This window comes from Aquarana catesbeiana, linkage group LG08, assembly GCF_042186555.1.
Source record: "Aquarana catesbeiana isolate 2022-GZ linkage group LG08, ASM4218655v1, whole genome shotgun sequence".
Lineage (NCBI taxonomy): Eukaryota > Metazoa > Chordata > Amphibia > Anura > Ranidae > Aquarana > Aquarana catesbeiana.
Window position 1 is genome coordinate 88,796,784 of NC_133331.1, and position 15,676 is coordinate 88,812,459.

Below are 15,676 nucleotides of genomic sequence, written 5' to 3' on the forward strand. Positions count from 1 at the left end.
TCATGTGAGCATTTGTGACAGTGACTAGTGAAAAAGTAACACATATGTGTATATAGATGAATTAAGCATCAAAGGCAAAATCAAATATAGAGTCCATAACACCAAAAAGAAAAGTCCGTGATGGCAGTGTGTAAATGGTATACAGGTATACTTCTTGTATATGCAGGAAGATCAATTAGACCCGGTAGCCTGGTAGATGAATGGACCATAAACGACCAGAGGTGCACAGAAATTTAAAAACGGTGCCAGGACCATCACCAGAAGATATGGAGGCTTACCAGAAGTAGTGGCCTGAAATAGCATATGCTAGAACAGGTCAAGTAGGCTTGGTGACCAACTGGTCTGGATGTATTGTCTGGATAGATGTCATCACCACACCAACGGAGGGAAGGGGGGGAAGCAATCAGCACGATTTCCTCGAAGATAATCACACCACCAAGCCAAGCGAAAGATTCATGTACCATGTGAGAGATGAAGACACTCACGTAGTGTAATAACGTAATAACTTGGATTTATTAAAAATAGCAATAAAAAACAAACTCACATTTTGTGCAGATCAAACAGGCATGTAAATCGTATAGCGGTAGTTGTGAGGGGTCCACCCGACATGTTTCAACTAAAAAAGTCGTCTTCTGGGGTGTGGAACCCTCTCTCCCCACCGCTCTATTTATAGACAAAGAATGACCCCCATTGGAAGTGTCCGAAACCGGAAGTAATTGAGATGACCCCATTTCCGGTCAGGGGGGCATATATAAAAGATTTAAAACCACATTAGTAGATTCACTATCAAAAAACTCATAGTCCTGTGTGAGGTCCGAAATACAAGACTAATGTGTATTACTGTATAGATCGGCTTTGGTCCGGATAGTTAAATCCGTAACCAAGCCTCGCTCTCAGTCCCTGTATGTAGTGGGTGGAAGCGCCTCCACACAGCTGCGCTTCACCCTCACTATCAAGCCTCGTTCCCAGCACGGTGGCGTGATAACATCACGCCCATAATTTACGTCCGTGCGTTCCAACGGTGTAATCCAAGCCTCGTTTTCGATCGGCCGTCGAATGACGTAATGACGTCACGCGCACGATCGAATAGCAATGGCGGTGCGCTCCAGGCCATAAGCCAAGCCTCATTTGCAATTGGATTAGTCATATCCAGCAACATAGTCATAACAGGAAGTGACACCCAACCTCCTATTGAAGGGACGAAAGAGACAGGAAATGTCAGCAAAGGTGGATATAATGCTGAAATTATGAGTAACTAATGAATATCTTTAAAAATAATTAAAAAATCAAACAAATTAAACAAGTTATCTAACATGTAGGTAGTATACAGCGATACTTTATCTCATAATATAAATAATCAGTTCAGCTAAAAAAACTACCGGACACTGCCAGCAGGGGGCATCAAACCAATATTATGTACAACCAAGATAATGAATTATCATGTACAATACAATGGCATGAATGCAATTAGAGAGACATATCATATGCCTACCCAAACAATATCCGAATCATCTTATATCGAAATGGCATAATAAAAAAATATGATTACAAAACTATAAACTAAAAAAACTAAAAAGTATAGAGAGATCAAGTCTGAATTCAAGCCTGATTAATAAAGGAATTGATGACCCATTCTACATTAATACCCTGCGGAAAATGAGACCCCAATTCGTAGATCCAGTATGTCTCCAAGCGGGAGACACCCCTTAGAGTCGACCCCCCCCGCCATGGGGCCGTGTATCTATCTATGGCAAGAAACTGGGTGCCAGCAGGGTTTCTGTCATGGCACTCCCTATAATGTCTCGGGACAGTATGTTTGGTACTACCTGCCTTGATAAGGTTAATATGTTCTGAGACACGTACAGTAAAAGATCTAATAGTACGGCCCACATATTGTTTGCCACAAGGGCAAGTTAGCAGGTAGACAATCCCGGTGGTAGCACATGTGCAAAATTGCTTGATTGCATATGTACGGCCAGTTGTAGTGGAGGTGAAGTCATGACTCGCCCTTCTACCACAAGTATTATATTGACAGACCAAGCATTTCCTGCAAGGGAAATAACCAGTCATATTGTGAAAAAAGGATGGTTTCTTTGGTGGATCTATAACATTAGGTGCCAGCTTGTTCCTGAGAGATGGAGCACCTCTAAAAACCACCTTAGGAGTATCAGGTAACAATGGTCCCAATATTTTATCCGTTTTTAAAACACTCCAATGGTGTACAAAAATGGATATAGCAAGAAGTGTCAGGAGGTAGGCTCTGATGCAAGGGGTGCAGAGGTGTCCCACAATCCTAGAAAAGAAAAACAGAAAAGAAAGGAGAGAAAGGAAAAGAGAGAAAAGAGAAAGAAAAGAAAAGAGAGCCAAAAGTGTTGCACCCAAGTTATGCAGGGTGTATTTGAAAGATGAAAAGATATATGAATGTATATATATATAGGTAGTAGGTGTAGCAATGGTTATGGTATCCTAAATAGCTCATAATATAGTAATATAGCTAAATATATGGTAATATAGCTTTATATGGTATACTCAGTATAAGAGATTATAAAAGTAGCTATATATATATAACTTAATTAATGGGTATCAAGATGTTATAAAAGTATAGAGATGTTGTACTAGAGTATATAAGAATATCCTGCAAGGCAAAAAAGAAAATCAGTGTGAGGTGAATTGGGAGAGTGTAATGGAAAGAGGAGTGAGGGGTGATATAGAAAAGGACAGAAAAGGGGGGAGGAATGAGTGTGAATAAACACAGCAGGAAAAATAGGGCAAAAAGTGGTGTGAGAGAAGTGAATTAGGTAAAGGAGTGAAAGTATATACGGATGACACTCCACATATTGGGTGGCTGGTAAGTGCATTGAAAGGATGATATTTAGTAAAATTTATATATATATTTTAAAAGAACAGACAAGAGACAACTTCCAATTGCCATTCGCATGACGTTAGGGGCGGAGGCATATGGTGGATGTCCGGGTATTTAGGCGGGGGTTGCCGCACGGCATACTTCCTCCTCAGCTGGGTTCTTTCTACACATCCACCAGAGAGCACATTGGTAAGCATTATGTTCACCACTATAATTTTACTACATATCATCCTTTCAATGCACTTACCAGCCACCCAATATGTGGAGTGTCATCCGTATATACTTTCACTCCTTTACCTAATTCACTTCTCTCACACCACTTTTTGCCCTATTTTTCCTGCTGTGTTTATTCACACTCATTCCTCTCCCCTTTTCTGTCCTTTTCTATATCACCCCTCACTCCTCTTTCCATTACACTCTCCCAATTCACCTCACACTGATTTTCTTTTTGCCTTGCAGGATATTCTTATATACTCTAGTACAACATCTCTATACTTTTATAACATCTTGATACCCATTAATTAAGTTATATATATATATATATATATATATATATATATATATAGCTACTTTTATAATCTCTTATACTGAGTATACCATATAAAGCTATATTACCATATATTTAGCTATATTACTATATTATGAGCTATTTAGGATACCATAACCTAACCATTGCTACACCTACTACCTATATATATACATTCATATATCTTTTCATCTTTTGAATACACCCTGCATAACTTGGGGGCAACACTTTTGGCTCTCTTTTCTTTCTCTCTTTTCCTTTCTCTCCTTTCTTTTCCTTTTCTTCTCTGTTTTTCTTTTCTAGCATTGTGGGACACCTCTGCACCCCTTGCATCAGAGCATACCTCCTGACACTTCTTGCTATATCCATTTTTGTATGTTTAAATACTTGCATATATACATTTATACTCATTCAATTTATTCCAGTGAGCAAGCTCTGCAATGACTCTGGGTGACATTTGGGTCCAGCCATCTCTCTTTCTTTTCCATCTTCTTGCCATGCCTGCCCTACGCCTGACCATGGTCCTCCATTCTGTGACCTTCGTCCCTTCAGCTCCCGTGGGAGATGCTTTCCGACCGCCCCTACCCATAGTAGGGGTGTTGTACTTCAGTAGGCAGCGCCACTTGAGACAGGAATGAAGCACAAGGGTCTGTTTGCTATGTTGCTGCCCCACCGAGCTTCAGTTTTTTTTGGAGAAATCCCATGTTCAGTGACTTCTTATGACCTGTACTGTACAATTAAGTTAATGGGAATTTTGACTTATTTGTAAATTCAATATCTTGGAGTAAAGTAAAGGGCACAGGTGCCTCCCCTCTGTCCTTTGTTTCTCCTTATTGCTTGCCACAAAACTGGATTCCTGTGGAGTGGGTGTGGTTATATGAGGGTACAATTGGGGCATTCCCAGCAAAGCCTGTGAAGGTAGCAACATATAACACATGACCTATGAATACAAGGCCTGCACTGTATTCTAAGATAGGGAGTTCACAGGCATGTAAAAAATTCACACTCCAGTCATATGACCCCTTGAGAGGTTGGTCCATGATGCCCTGCACTCATAGTATGTCCTCAATAGGGTGGCTTAGATCAGTGTTTCTCAACCCCAGTCCTCAAGTACCCCCAACAGGTCATGTTTTCAGGTCTTCCAATATTTTGCACAGGTGATTTGATCAGTTTCACTGCTTTAGTGATTACCACAGCGGTTTCATCTGAGGGAAATCCGGAAAACATGACCTGGTGGAGGTACTTGAGGACTGGAGTTGAGAAACATTGGTTTAGATGATGCTGGGCCTCATTCAACTTGGAAGTTAGACTGAAGACATCCTGGGACAAAAAAGATTTACAGTGGGGAGCAGCACTGGATAGGAGATGTGTATTGCAGTCTAAATTGTGTTTTGTTTTGTTTTTTTACGCCTAGGCATAGGTGACTTTTTAAAAATATTTCGAATGAAGCTTGAGTTGAGCTTTAAAGTATTTAAGCCACAGACAGCCAAGTAACAAGAATGTTCAGAAGGAGGCCAGTAATGGCAGCACTACATATTTACTTGAAAGCATTGGTGAATTTTTATTACACCTTTTTCACATGTGGCTATGACCTAGCCATTTCCTGTCTCTTCTAAGAGCATGCTGTGGAACACATGTTAGAAACTTGCTGTAGCCACATGTGGAATAAAAGTATTGCTCTTGAGACACAAAAAGCACTACTTCCAAAAATTCACCCCAGCAATGCAAAGCTTAAATACTTGTTTAGTCTGGGAACAGGCCTTTTATTAGCCCAATTCTCTGCTCTGCCAGTAGATGGCGCACCCCTAGGCTCTGGCTGTGAGCTGTCCCTCTGTGTCCTCAGTTAAACTTTTAAAGTCATGGTTATTGTTGGTATATTACACTTTCTCAGCAAAGGTCAACATTTACATATTATTGCACCATGGGATTCTGGCCTCCTGAAGCACTCATGAAGATAACTAATGGTGCATGCAGGTATCTTTATTTCATTCAGGATTTAAGGACCTTTTAGCTATAGGTTTACAGTAATGGCCCGTACACACGATCCGAATATCGTACGACCGATCGTACGACCCTTCTCGCTTAATAGTCGCAAGTAGAAATTGAATAGCTAAATAAAGTCACGAAAATTCTCGTACGACAGAAAAAAAATCGGAAGTGATGTCATGTGTTGTAATTTATTTGTATTGTATTTTCGGACAACAACTATACTGACTAAACGAAAATCGTACGATCTGGAATCGTACAAGGAAATTTTTCGGGTATGTCCGATCAAATAATATCGGATGAACGGTCGTGACTGGCTGTCAAAAGCAGTGTACACACGATCCGAATATCGCACGATCCTTCCTCAGACGACCATTTTCGTACGATATTCGGATCGTGTGTACGGGCCATTAGACATATAAACATATTCAGTAATGTATTGCAGAGTGCAGTGAGGTTGTGCATAGTGCAGTAATCCATATCAGCCAGGCAGAAAATTAATAGATCTTCCCTGGGAAATTCAAGTCTTCTTTCTCAGTGTTACTGCCTCAGGATGAGAGAATTGCTTTAAATGCTGTCTTTTATTTCTTTTTTGTTTTGTTTTTTTTTAGTGCAGATCTTTAAATCTGCACTAATAAAAATGTATCTTTAATGTGTGGTACACAACATACATATTCTTGAAAGAGTTATTGATACCAGCAATAACTCCCACCTTGTATGGCATGCATGAGCATCTTTTATTATAATTACTATCATAAAACATACATGTTTTGCATTATCTGCTCCAGTCCAGAATTTCTAGGCATCTGGTACAATTTGCTATGTTTTTCTTTCTTTTTTTGCAATTAAAAGCTAGTTGAGAACAGTTGAAATTGCAGAAGACTGCTGTGTGTGTGTGTGGTGTGTGTGTGTTTTCATGGACTTATTATTACAATTATCATTATTATTGTTGTTAACTCTTAAAGTTGAAGTTCTACATTCTACCTGATTCAAAAGTAGAAAAATAATTTTGTTTATGATGCATCTTCTAGGCCTGGGTAAACAGGCAACACTTTTTAGGTTTTCATGGAGCATAGCATCTGTTGCTATGTAGAGTGTCCAGATGAAGTGGGTGGTCTGAGGTATCAAGTATTCTTTACATGTGAGCAGCATGAAAACACCATAGAGACCTTTTCTGTACATTTACCAAAGTTGGGCATAAATGGACACACTATTTGTTTAACAGCTTCCATGTGAACATGAGCTTTAATCAGTCCATTTATATTACCAAGAGATATCTATGTAACATGAAAACAGTGTTTTGGTTCACTTCCAGCGCATTCTGCCTAAAAATACATAAAGGTAAATAAACAGTGAAACCAGTGAGGAACATGTGTATAGCACTAGTCCAAGGTTTGATTGTTCTGTGTTAGCAGCAAATGTTTCGCACAACCCAGTTTTGTTTATAGATGATGGAAGGGACAGAAGTATTGTTCATGTGAAGTAAAGCTGCTGCATTCATGTTGCATGTTGTGCTGTATTTGTATGTGAAAAAATTCAATGGGGAAAAAAAGTGAATCTGTCACTGAGCAAAGAACCTATTTTAAAAGCTTCTGATGGAAGCAGTTTTTCACAGAACAGTGAAGTCTTACCACTAGTATGCAGTCAGTTCTAGCACTTTTTTTTGCATCCTTGTTGATTTTTTTCTTCCTGTCTTTCTCCTGTGGAGATCTACAATCAACTGCCGGGCTGGGCGACGGATTGGATATTTAGATCCAGTGGTCCCCCCAGTCCGACGCGCGCAGACCATCAGCTATGCGCTAGGTCGGCCGCCATATAGTCCCACCAGCAGGGGCTGGCCAGCGAGTTAAACGCCCTTGCAGGGTCGCACACGACAGGGCACTTGCTCCGAGTTGCAGCGTTCCCCTGGCCGACAGCCCCTCCACTTCGGTGGCAAGGGGGTCTGTCTGGAGCGGTATCTGCATGGTGGATCGGTGAGTACTGTCCCACTCTCCCCTTGGCACGTTGTGGGGCGGACGCAGGTACCCCCTGGGATGGTCGGACCTGTGGATTCCCCTCCTCCCACATGAGCCTCCCAGTGGGTTGCCAGATTCTCCCTCTTCCACCCTGTTCCTTCCCCCTCTTTTAGGGCTGCGGGGGCACGGTTAGGGCCTGCTGGCCTGGTCACTGATGGGTTTGTGGTCTCCTCCCGTGGGGGCTAGCTCTGGGAACGTTTTTGGGTCCACATACCTGGTTGTCCCCCTTTTTCTGTTTGGAGTGGTAGGCCCTTGCTCCCGCAGGGATTGGATGGTTCCGGTGGAGGAATCCCTGGCTTTTAAAGACCCGGCTGACAGAAAAGCAGAGTCTGTGGCCCGCAACATGTTTACTATTGCTGGTTCAGCACTGAGGCCGATCCTAGCCACTGCCTTGGTGTCCCAAACACTAACTGAGTGGGCAAAATTTTTGCGCCACTGTCTGGGTAGTGAGCTGTTTCCCCCTGCTTATGTTGAGCTGGCGGACCACTTGGTCCAGGGGCTGCAATTTGTGTGCGATGCATCTCTGTATACGGCTCCTTTGCTTTCAAAGCTCTCCATTTCGGCGGTGGTGCTTGGGCGCATTTTGTGGCTTAAGTGTTGGTCTGCGGACCAAACCTCCAAAAATGCCCTCACCGATTTGCCTTTTTTGCGCTACCCTGGATCACATCATTAAGAGTCTCACGGTTGGAAGGAGTACCCTCCTTTCACAGTCTGGGAAGGGGAAGGAGCCTCATCGTAGTTTCTTTCTTGGCACATAAAAAGATTTTTTTTTCTCCCCTTGTATTGGACAGTGGTCACAACGGATGTCAGCATGTCCGGGTGGGGAGGTGTCCTGGGGCTGAGATCAACTCAGGGTTGTTGGACACTGGAGGAATCCAGGGTACCGATCAATGTATTGGAACTAAAGGGGATCAGGCTGTGCCTGGATCACTGGACGGAACGTCTCTGGGGGCGCCCAGTGCTTATCCAATCAGACAATGCCACAGCAGTGGCTTATGCCAAACACTGGAGGTCTCTGGCATCCTCCGGTGGGCAGAAAGCCACATTCCGGCACTCTGTGCCATGTACATTCCAGGCGTGGATAATTGGCAGATGGATTACCTTAGCCGGCAGGTGCTGAACCAAGGGGAGTGGTCCCTGCATTCAGACGGGTTTCATCTGCTGTGTCGGTGGTGGGGCACCCCTGATGTGGATCTTTTGGTGTCTCAGCTCAACAGGAAGGTTCCTAGGTTCGTGGCAAGGTCAAGGGATCCTCTGGCAGACGCCACAGATGCCCTGGTGGCGCCGTTGAGACACTATCGTCTGGTTTATGCTTCCCCTCCTCTCAAGATCCTTCCATGGCTCCTGCACAGGACCGAGGCGGAAGGGATTCTGGTGGCCCCGGACTGGTCTCACCAGTCCTGGTACTCCGATTTAGCGGGACTGGTCGTGGACGTCCCTTGGAGACTGCCTCGTAGGGAGGACCTGTTGTCCCAAGGACCAGTCTTCCACCCGGCTTTACAATCGCTGGGTTTGACGGCTTGGCTGTTGAGAGCCAGGTGTTGAGAGATAGAGGTTTGTTGAGGTTGATGATTCTGACTATGCTGAAGGCGAGGAAGTCTACCCCCTAGGAAAATATACCATCGTACTCAGAAGGCGTACATCTCGTGGTGTGAGTCACCCTTGATCCTTTTGGGTGGCTCAGATTTTGGCCTTTCTTTCACGGGGTGTTGAGCAGAAATGGCCTTGAGTACCATCCAGGGCCAGGACCACCTTTGGCGGTCTTCTTTCGGCAATCCCTGGCCACGCATTCTTTGGTTCGTACCTTCCTTCAAGGGGTTCGACACGTGTCTCCAACAGTGTGGTCTCCTTTGCCGCCATGGGACTTGAACTTAGTGCTTTCTGTTATCCAGAAGCCTCCATTTGAGATTGTTCGGGAGATTCTCTTGCTTACATTGTCCACGAAGGTGGCCTTTTTGGTGCCTATTACCTCTGCTCGCAGGGTGTTGGAACTGGCAGCTTTATCTTGTTGTACTCTCTATTTGGTGGTCCACAAAGATAAGGTAGTTCTTCATCCAAGTCCATCGTTCCTACCTAAAGTTGTCTCTGACTTCCATTTGAATGAGGACATTGTGTTGCCTTCCTTGTGTCCCAGGCCTTCTCATCCCAATACCCTGGATGTGGTTCAGGCGATAAGTGTATATCTGGCCGCCACTTACCGTGATTATGGAGGGACCAAGAAAGGAGCTGTCCGCTTCTTCTGCTACTCTTTCCAGGTGAATCAGACAGACGGTGATTCAGGCCTATTCTATTAAGGGTCCGGTGCCTCCTTTCCCTGTGACCACGCACTCTACTCCGGCACTTAGTGCTTCTTGGGCCTTCCATCATCAGGCATCAGTGTCACAAGTTTGCAAGGTGGCCACCTAGTTACATAGTTACATAGTTACATAGTAGGTGAGGTTGAAAAAAGACACAAGTCCATCAAGTCCAACCTATGTGTGTGATTATGTGTCAGTATTACATTACATATCCCTGTATATTGCGGTCATTCAGGTGATTATCTAATAGTTTCTTGAAGCTATCAATGCTCCCCGCTGAGACCACCGCCTGTGGAAGGGAATTCCACATCCTTGCCGCTCTTACAGTAAAGAACCCTCTACGTAGTTTAAGGTTAAACCTCTTTTCTTCTAATTGTAATGAGTGGCCACGAGTCTTATTAAACTCTCTTCTGCGAAAAAGTTTTATCCCTATTGTGGGGTCACCAGTACAGTATTTGTAAATTGAAATCATATCCCCTCTCAAGCGTCTCTTCTCCAGAGAGAATAAGTTCAGTGCTCGCAACCTTTCCTCATAACTAAGATCCTCCAGACCCTTTATTAGCTTTGTTGCCCTTCTTTGTACTCGCTCCATTTCCAGTACGTCCCTCCTGAGGACTGGTGCCCAGAACTGGACAGCATACTCCAGGTGCGGGCGGAGTAGTTGGTGCACACTTTCACTAAGTTTTATAAAGTGGACGTTTTAGCATCTGCAGATGCTTTCTTTGGCCGCAAGTTTTTGCAGGCTAATGTTTAGAGGGTCTAATCCCTCTTTGGGGGTGTGTTTTTTTCAGGTGGGGCTCCTGTTGTTCTTGTTGAGCTCCCTTTACCCTGTTTGGTTTCCTGTGTTTAGCCTTGGATTTTTGTCCCACCCCTCATTTTCCTTTTTGGCACTGCTTGGGGACGTCCCTATGGTTCTGAGTATGGAGCGCCATGTCCGTCAATGAACGAAAGAGAAAATGGGATATTTGTTACACACCGTAAAATCCCTTTCTCTGAGTTCATTGACGGACACAGCACCCACCCCTCTATGGAATTTTTGGAATACTTCTAATACTGCTTGCTACTAAACTGGAGGCCTATAGCCGAGAGGGGGATTTAAACCAGCTAGGACTGCCCATAGGCGTAGCCAAGTTTGATTTTTCTGCCTAGTGTCCTACTCCTGTAGGGGGCAATATAACCCTATGGTTCTGAATATGGAGCGCTGTGTCTGTCAATGAACTCAGAGAAAGGGATTTCACAGTAAGTAACAAACATCGTGTTTTTCCAAGAGTTGAACATGAATAAAAAAGACTAAGTTTGCAAGGAGGACACCTTTTTTTTAGAACACTGGTTCTTCTGATTTAAGATGTCTGAAGGAATTACTGTGTTGTACAGAACCTCTAGTGATGATCTCTTTTTCTATTTTTCACTAGATGTGGAGACATTACAGGAAATGTTATGTTTTTTTGGGCAATGGGTCCACTATTTTGCGCAGTGGATAGTCCTAAATGTGACAAAACTTGTTAATTATATTCATATTTGTTGAAGACTGGAATTTGTGTGGCTGTCCACAACTTGCCCACTTTCATTTAGCCACACAGAGGATGATGGATCAAATAGTAACTTGATACAGTAACCATTATTAGTGTGTGCATCTAGTTATCCTGAACATTGTTATTTTTCTGCTACGTGATCGGACAGTCTGGTCGGTGTGCTCAAACAACCAAATCATGGAGATTTTACAATGCAAGTTTTGTATGGTCCAATCTTTGTTTGCCCAAGCTGATAGCATGTTGTTGGCTTTTAAAATATATGGTGGTTGTATTTCTGCTGCAAATAATAAAATTAAGTTTTTTTTAAGAGATACATGTATGCATTTCCGAGATAATGTCATGAATCTGTGGAGAAAAAAAAGAACTACATAACATGTTTGATATTTTTTTCAGTGGTGCACCAAAAGTGCTAGTATGCTCATCTTTTTCACTGGTTATCTCAGAGCAATTTGTAAAGCCAAAAAATAGCTAACATTTGGTACATATAGGCTGTTACATTCATCAAGCTGTACCTTTTTTGCTTATAATGTTTAATTTGGCAGTAAAACAGATGAGAAATCAGTAAGTTGAATATAGTGAATCTGACCCGGAATGGCTTCTGCCCTAGTTTGAACTTGGACATTCTGCATCAATAGTGTTGATTTACTAAGAGAGCATGTTAACTTTGCAAATTGAAATTTTCATCTACCTCAGATGCTTTTCCTTAGTTTTCATTAACAAAGGGCCGTTGTTGTTCCAGAGTAGACAAGAAATGTGAATCCTCCAGATTCAAATTGTTTAGCACTTTATACATACAGGATAATGATATATAAAACCTTAAAAAAAATACCCAAAAACAGGCAACATCCAAAAAAGAGGAAAACGTTGAGGTTAATAACTCTAAAAAAGCTTTGTTAATAGCTTTAAAGTGGTTCTAAGGCTGCATTTTCAGCTCGTAAAATGCTCATCTCAAAAGTTCAAAAATGCCCTACAAGCAAAATCCCATTCATTTAAATGGCCCCTGTTAACATCTGAGCGTTCTGTCGCCTGAAGCAAAATGCCTGAAGCTCAAAAAATACACAAGCTTCTTTTTGGGCAGATTACAGATGTTTTTCTGCTTTTTACATTGATGACCTTTTGACCTGTACAAAATTGCGGCAAAAAACGTGGTAGAATTGCGGTAAACCAATGCGACTTTTGCCTGAAAACGATACGCTCAGGTGTGAATGTAGCCTAAAGGTTGAAAGTTTTTTTACCTTAATGCATTCACTGCATTAAGGTAAACAACCTTCCATATGCAGCACCCCCTCCACCCCCCTTATACTTACCTGAGCCTGATCTCGATTCAGCGCTGTGCACAAGAGCAGCGGTCTCTAGTGTCTCTCTCCCTTCTCATAGGCTCAGAGATAGGAGTGGGAGCCATTGGTTTCTGCTATTGTCAATCACAACCAGAGAGCAGGGGGTGAGGCCGAGCCGCGCTCTGTGTATCAATGGATCCATAGGAGTTGATTTACTAAAGGCAAATAGACTGTGCATTTGCAAAGTGCAGTTGCACTCTGCAAGTGCAGCTGCTCCAGAACTTAGTAAATGAGCAAAAGCTCTGTTGAATTCCATCATCCAACCATGTGCAAGCAAACATGCTGTTTTTAAAAGTTTCCTTGCAAGTGATTGGGTACTCTTTGCAAAGTGGATCTTTACCTCATTTACTAAGCTCTGGAGGAAGTACACTTGCACAGTGCAACTGCACTTATTAAAGTGCACAGCCTATTTTCCTTTAGTAAATCAACCCCATAGAGTGGCTGGGGATAAAGCCCTCATGAGTGCCCCCATAACAAGCAGTTTGGTATAGGGACACTTGCCGGGTGGGAGTAGCCAAGAGCACCAGCGGGGGGACCCTAGAAGAAGAGGATCGGGGCTGGTCTGTGCAAAACTATTGCACAGAGCAGGTAAGTATAACATGTTTGTTATTTAACCCCTTAACTCCGACCGCCCCTTTAAGGATTTTAGAATGCCGGGAGGTGGGGCGGGGCTTTTGGTCATTTGAGCGCCGTTATTGGCTGTCGCGGCGGTCACATGATCCGAAAACTCCCCGATTGCACGCAGCGATCAGGAGGTTTCCATTAGCCGCAGGTCACTGCCAGAACAGTGCACCGTTCGCGATCTCGGCACAGCTCTATTGGTGCTATTGCCACCTAAATACTGCATATTTGCGTGCGCTCGGCGCTAACAGGTTAAAAAAAAAAAGAACCTTTACAATTACTTTAAAAGGCAAAAAGGCAATATCTGAAGGAAACAAAAGGCAAAGTTCCATTTAAAGATTTGTAAATAGGTCACCCTACATGATTTTTAACCTGTTACTGTAGATTATCTATGTTGCAACAGTATACATTCATTTTGTTGACTAAGATATTTGGAATGATCTTTTACAGATGCAGGTTTTGGATAAATTTCCCAGTGAAGCAGGACAGAAAGATCCAAAGCAAAGAATTATTCCCTTTCTTCCAGGTAATATTATTTTAGTAGTGCAATTTTTTAGTACTGCAATTTTTGAATACAGCTGAATAAAAATTCTACGTAAATGAAAAATCTTAAGTCTTTACAAAACTCTGAAAGGAGCCAACATTTGCTGTATCTTTAGTCCGTTGGTAGGCTTATGTGTCTCTGCAGGGAGTACTGTACTCCTAATGTATATGAATTACTGTCTTTGTGCCGCTGACAGCTACAGTGACATTTCCCGAAATAAAATTACATAGAAACATCTCTGCAATTAAAGTAGAAGACCAAGCTATTCCTAACTAAGCTTTAACCTGCTTCACTTTCCTTTAACTCTCATTTGAAAGGTAGATGCTTATACTTACCTAGTCTCAGTGTGCTCTGGTCTGGTCACATGATCTCCCCGGCAGCCTGCTTCAGGGAAGAGGAGATAGCACCGACAACAGCTGCAATGCCTGTGCGGTGATGTTACCAATCGGCTTTCTCTGGGGAATATGTTGTTGGCTGTCCCTCCTCTCCCCTGAAACTATGACACTGCTACAGGCATGGGAGATTACATTCCCAAATAATGTTATATTGTATACTTTTACTTTTTTAGGCAATCATGCACCTCTTTGTAGGGAGCTTACATGATGGTGTAAGTTAATTGTGTATGTTCTCAGTCCCAAATAATGCTATATTATATGTGCTTACTTTTCTACACAATCATGCACCCTTTTGTAGAGATACTTACATGTGATAGTATAAGTTAAGTGTGTGTATATGTGTGTGTGTGTGTGTGTGTGTATGTGTATACTATATGTATGTACAGCATTCCCTGGGTTACAAACAAGATGGGGTCTGTAGTAGCGCTGGGGAAAAAAATCGATTGAAATCTTGAATCGAGTTGAGAGGTCAAATTGATTCAAAATTTAAGCCAATCGATTTTTTTAGATTTTTTTTTTTCACCGCGCCGGTCCTGAGGAGCTGCGGGCAGGAGTTTTTAGGTGAGGCCGCAGCTTCGGCCTAGTCCGTGAGGCCGGACGCCGCAAACTAGGCCAAAGCTGCGGCCTCGCCTAAAAACTCCTGCCCGCAGCTTCTCAGGACCGGCGCGGTGTCCAAAAAAAAAAAAAAAAAACTTGATTCGAATCATGAATCGAGTTTTTTTTAAGAAAATCGCAGATTTTTTTTTTTTTTTGGAAAATCTCCCAGCCCTAGTCTGTAGGTTTGTTGTTAAGTTGAATCTGTAAGTCAGAACAGGTACATTTTTTAAGTTTAACTCCAGCCAAAAAAACAATGTTTAAGCTTTTTGGATAGCATAGGGAAGGTTTAACACCCCTGTAACGTTTGTTTTGCTGTCTGTGCCCCTGTTCAGAAGATTTCACCTCACTTCCTGCCCCAATGACAATTGGAATTTGAAAATTTTGGGTTGTTGTGGAAACAAGCCTTGGTGATAAAGCTTCAGTGGAGGTACCTTTTTTCCCATTATAACTCTTACAGGAGTGAATTTCCCTTTCTAGGGGTAGATTTCCTCTCACTTCCTGTTGTCTTCCTCCATTTGTAAGTAGGAGTCATAAGTTTGTGACTAGGGGGACTGCCTGTATCTGCTTCTTGCAGATAGAAACAGCATTCATTGCATACTTTCTCATTTGGCCTTATCTATCAAGATGTCTCAATTAAGAGCTGTTTATTTCAACATAGCAACCAATCAGATTCAAACTTTTACTGAAAAGTTATGGTTGACCCAGGTCTCAATATCAAAACTTCTATTTAAAGACCTTATGCGAATAGCTGACATGTTCAATAATTAGGGAATTCTTTAAAGGTTAGTTTTACAGGATAAATTTCAAATGCTAAATACACAATTATCGCTATAATCATATATTTTATTTTCTCAAATCTCTTGGACGCCAGGCAGATTTAATATCAATGACATCCCTAGAGTACCTGTAAGAACCTTGACCAGATTCCCAGAAACATTTCTGCAATCTACGCTATACTTGATC

At 42.4% G+C, this 15,676-nt stretch overlaps 1 protein-coding gene across 6 annotated transcripts in view; it reads left to right on the top strand.

The window, feature by feature from the left end:
* The window catches only part of SH3PXD2A (SH3 and PX domains 2A), a 467,201-nt gene that overhangs the window by 155,204 nt on the left and 296,321 nt on the right, over window positions 1–15,676 (top strand). For all 6 annotated transcript variants that reach the window (XM_073596110.1, XM_073596107.1, XM_073596109.1 and 3 more), the window contains one exon: window positions 13,628–13,703. In XM_073596110.1, the coding sequence (XP_073452211.1) occupies window positions 13,628–13,703 (76 nt within the window). The remainder of the gene's footprint in view (window positions 1–13,627; window positions 13,704–15,676) is intronic.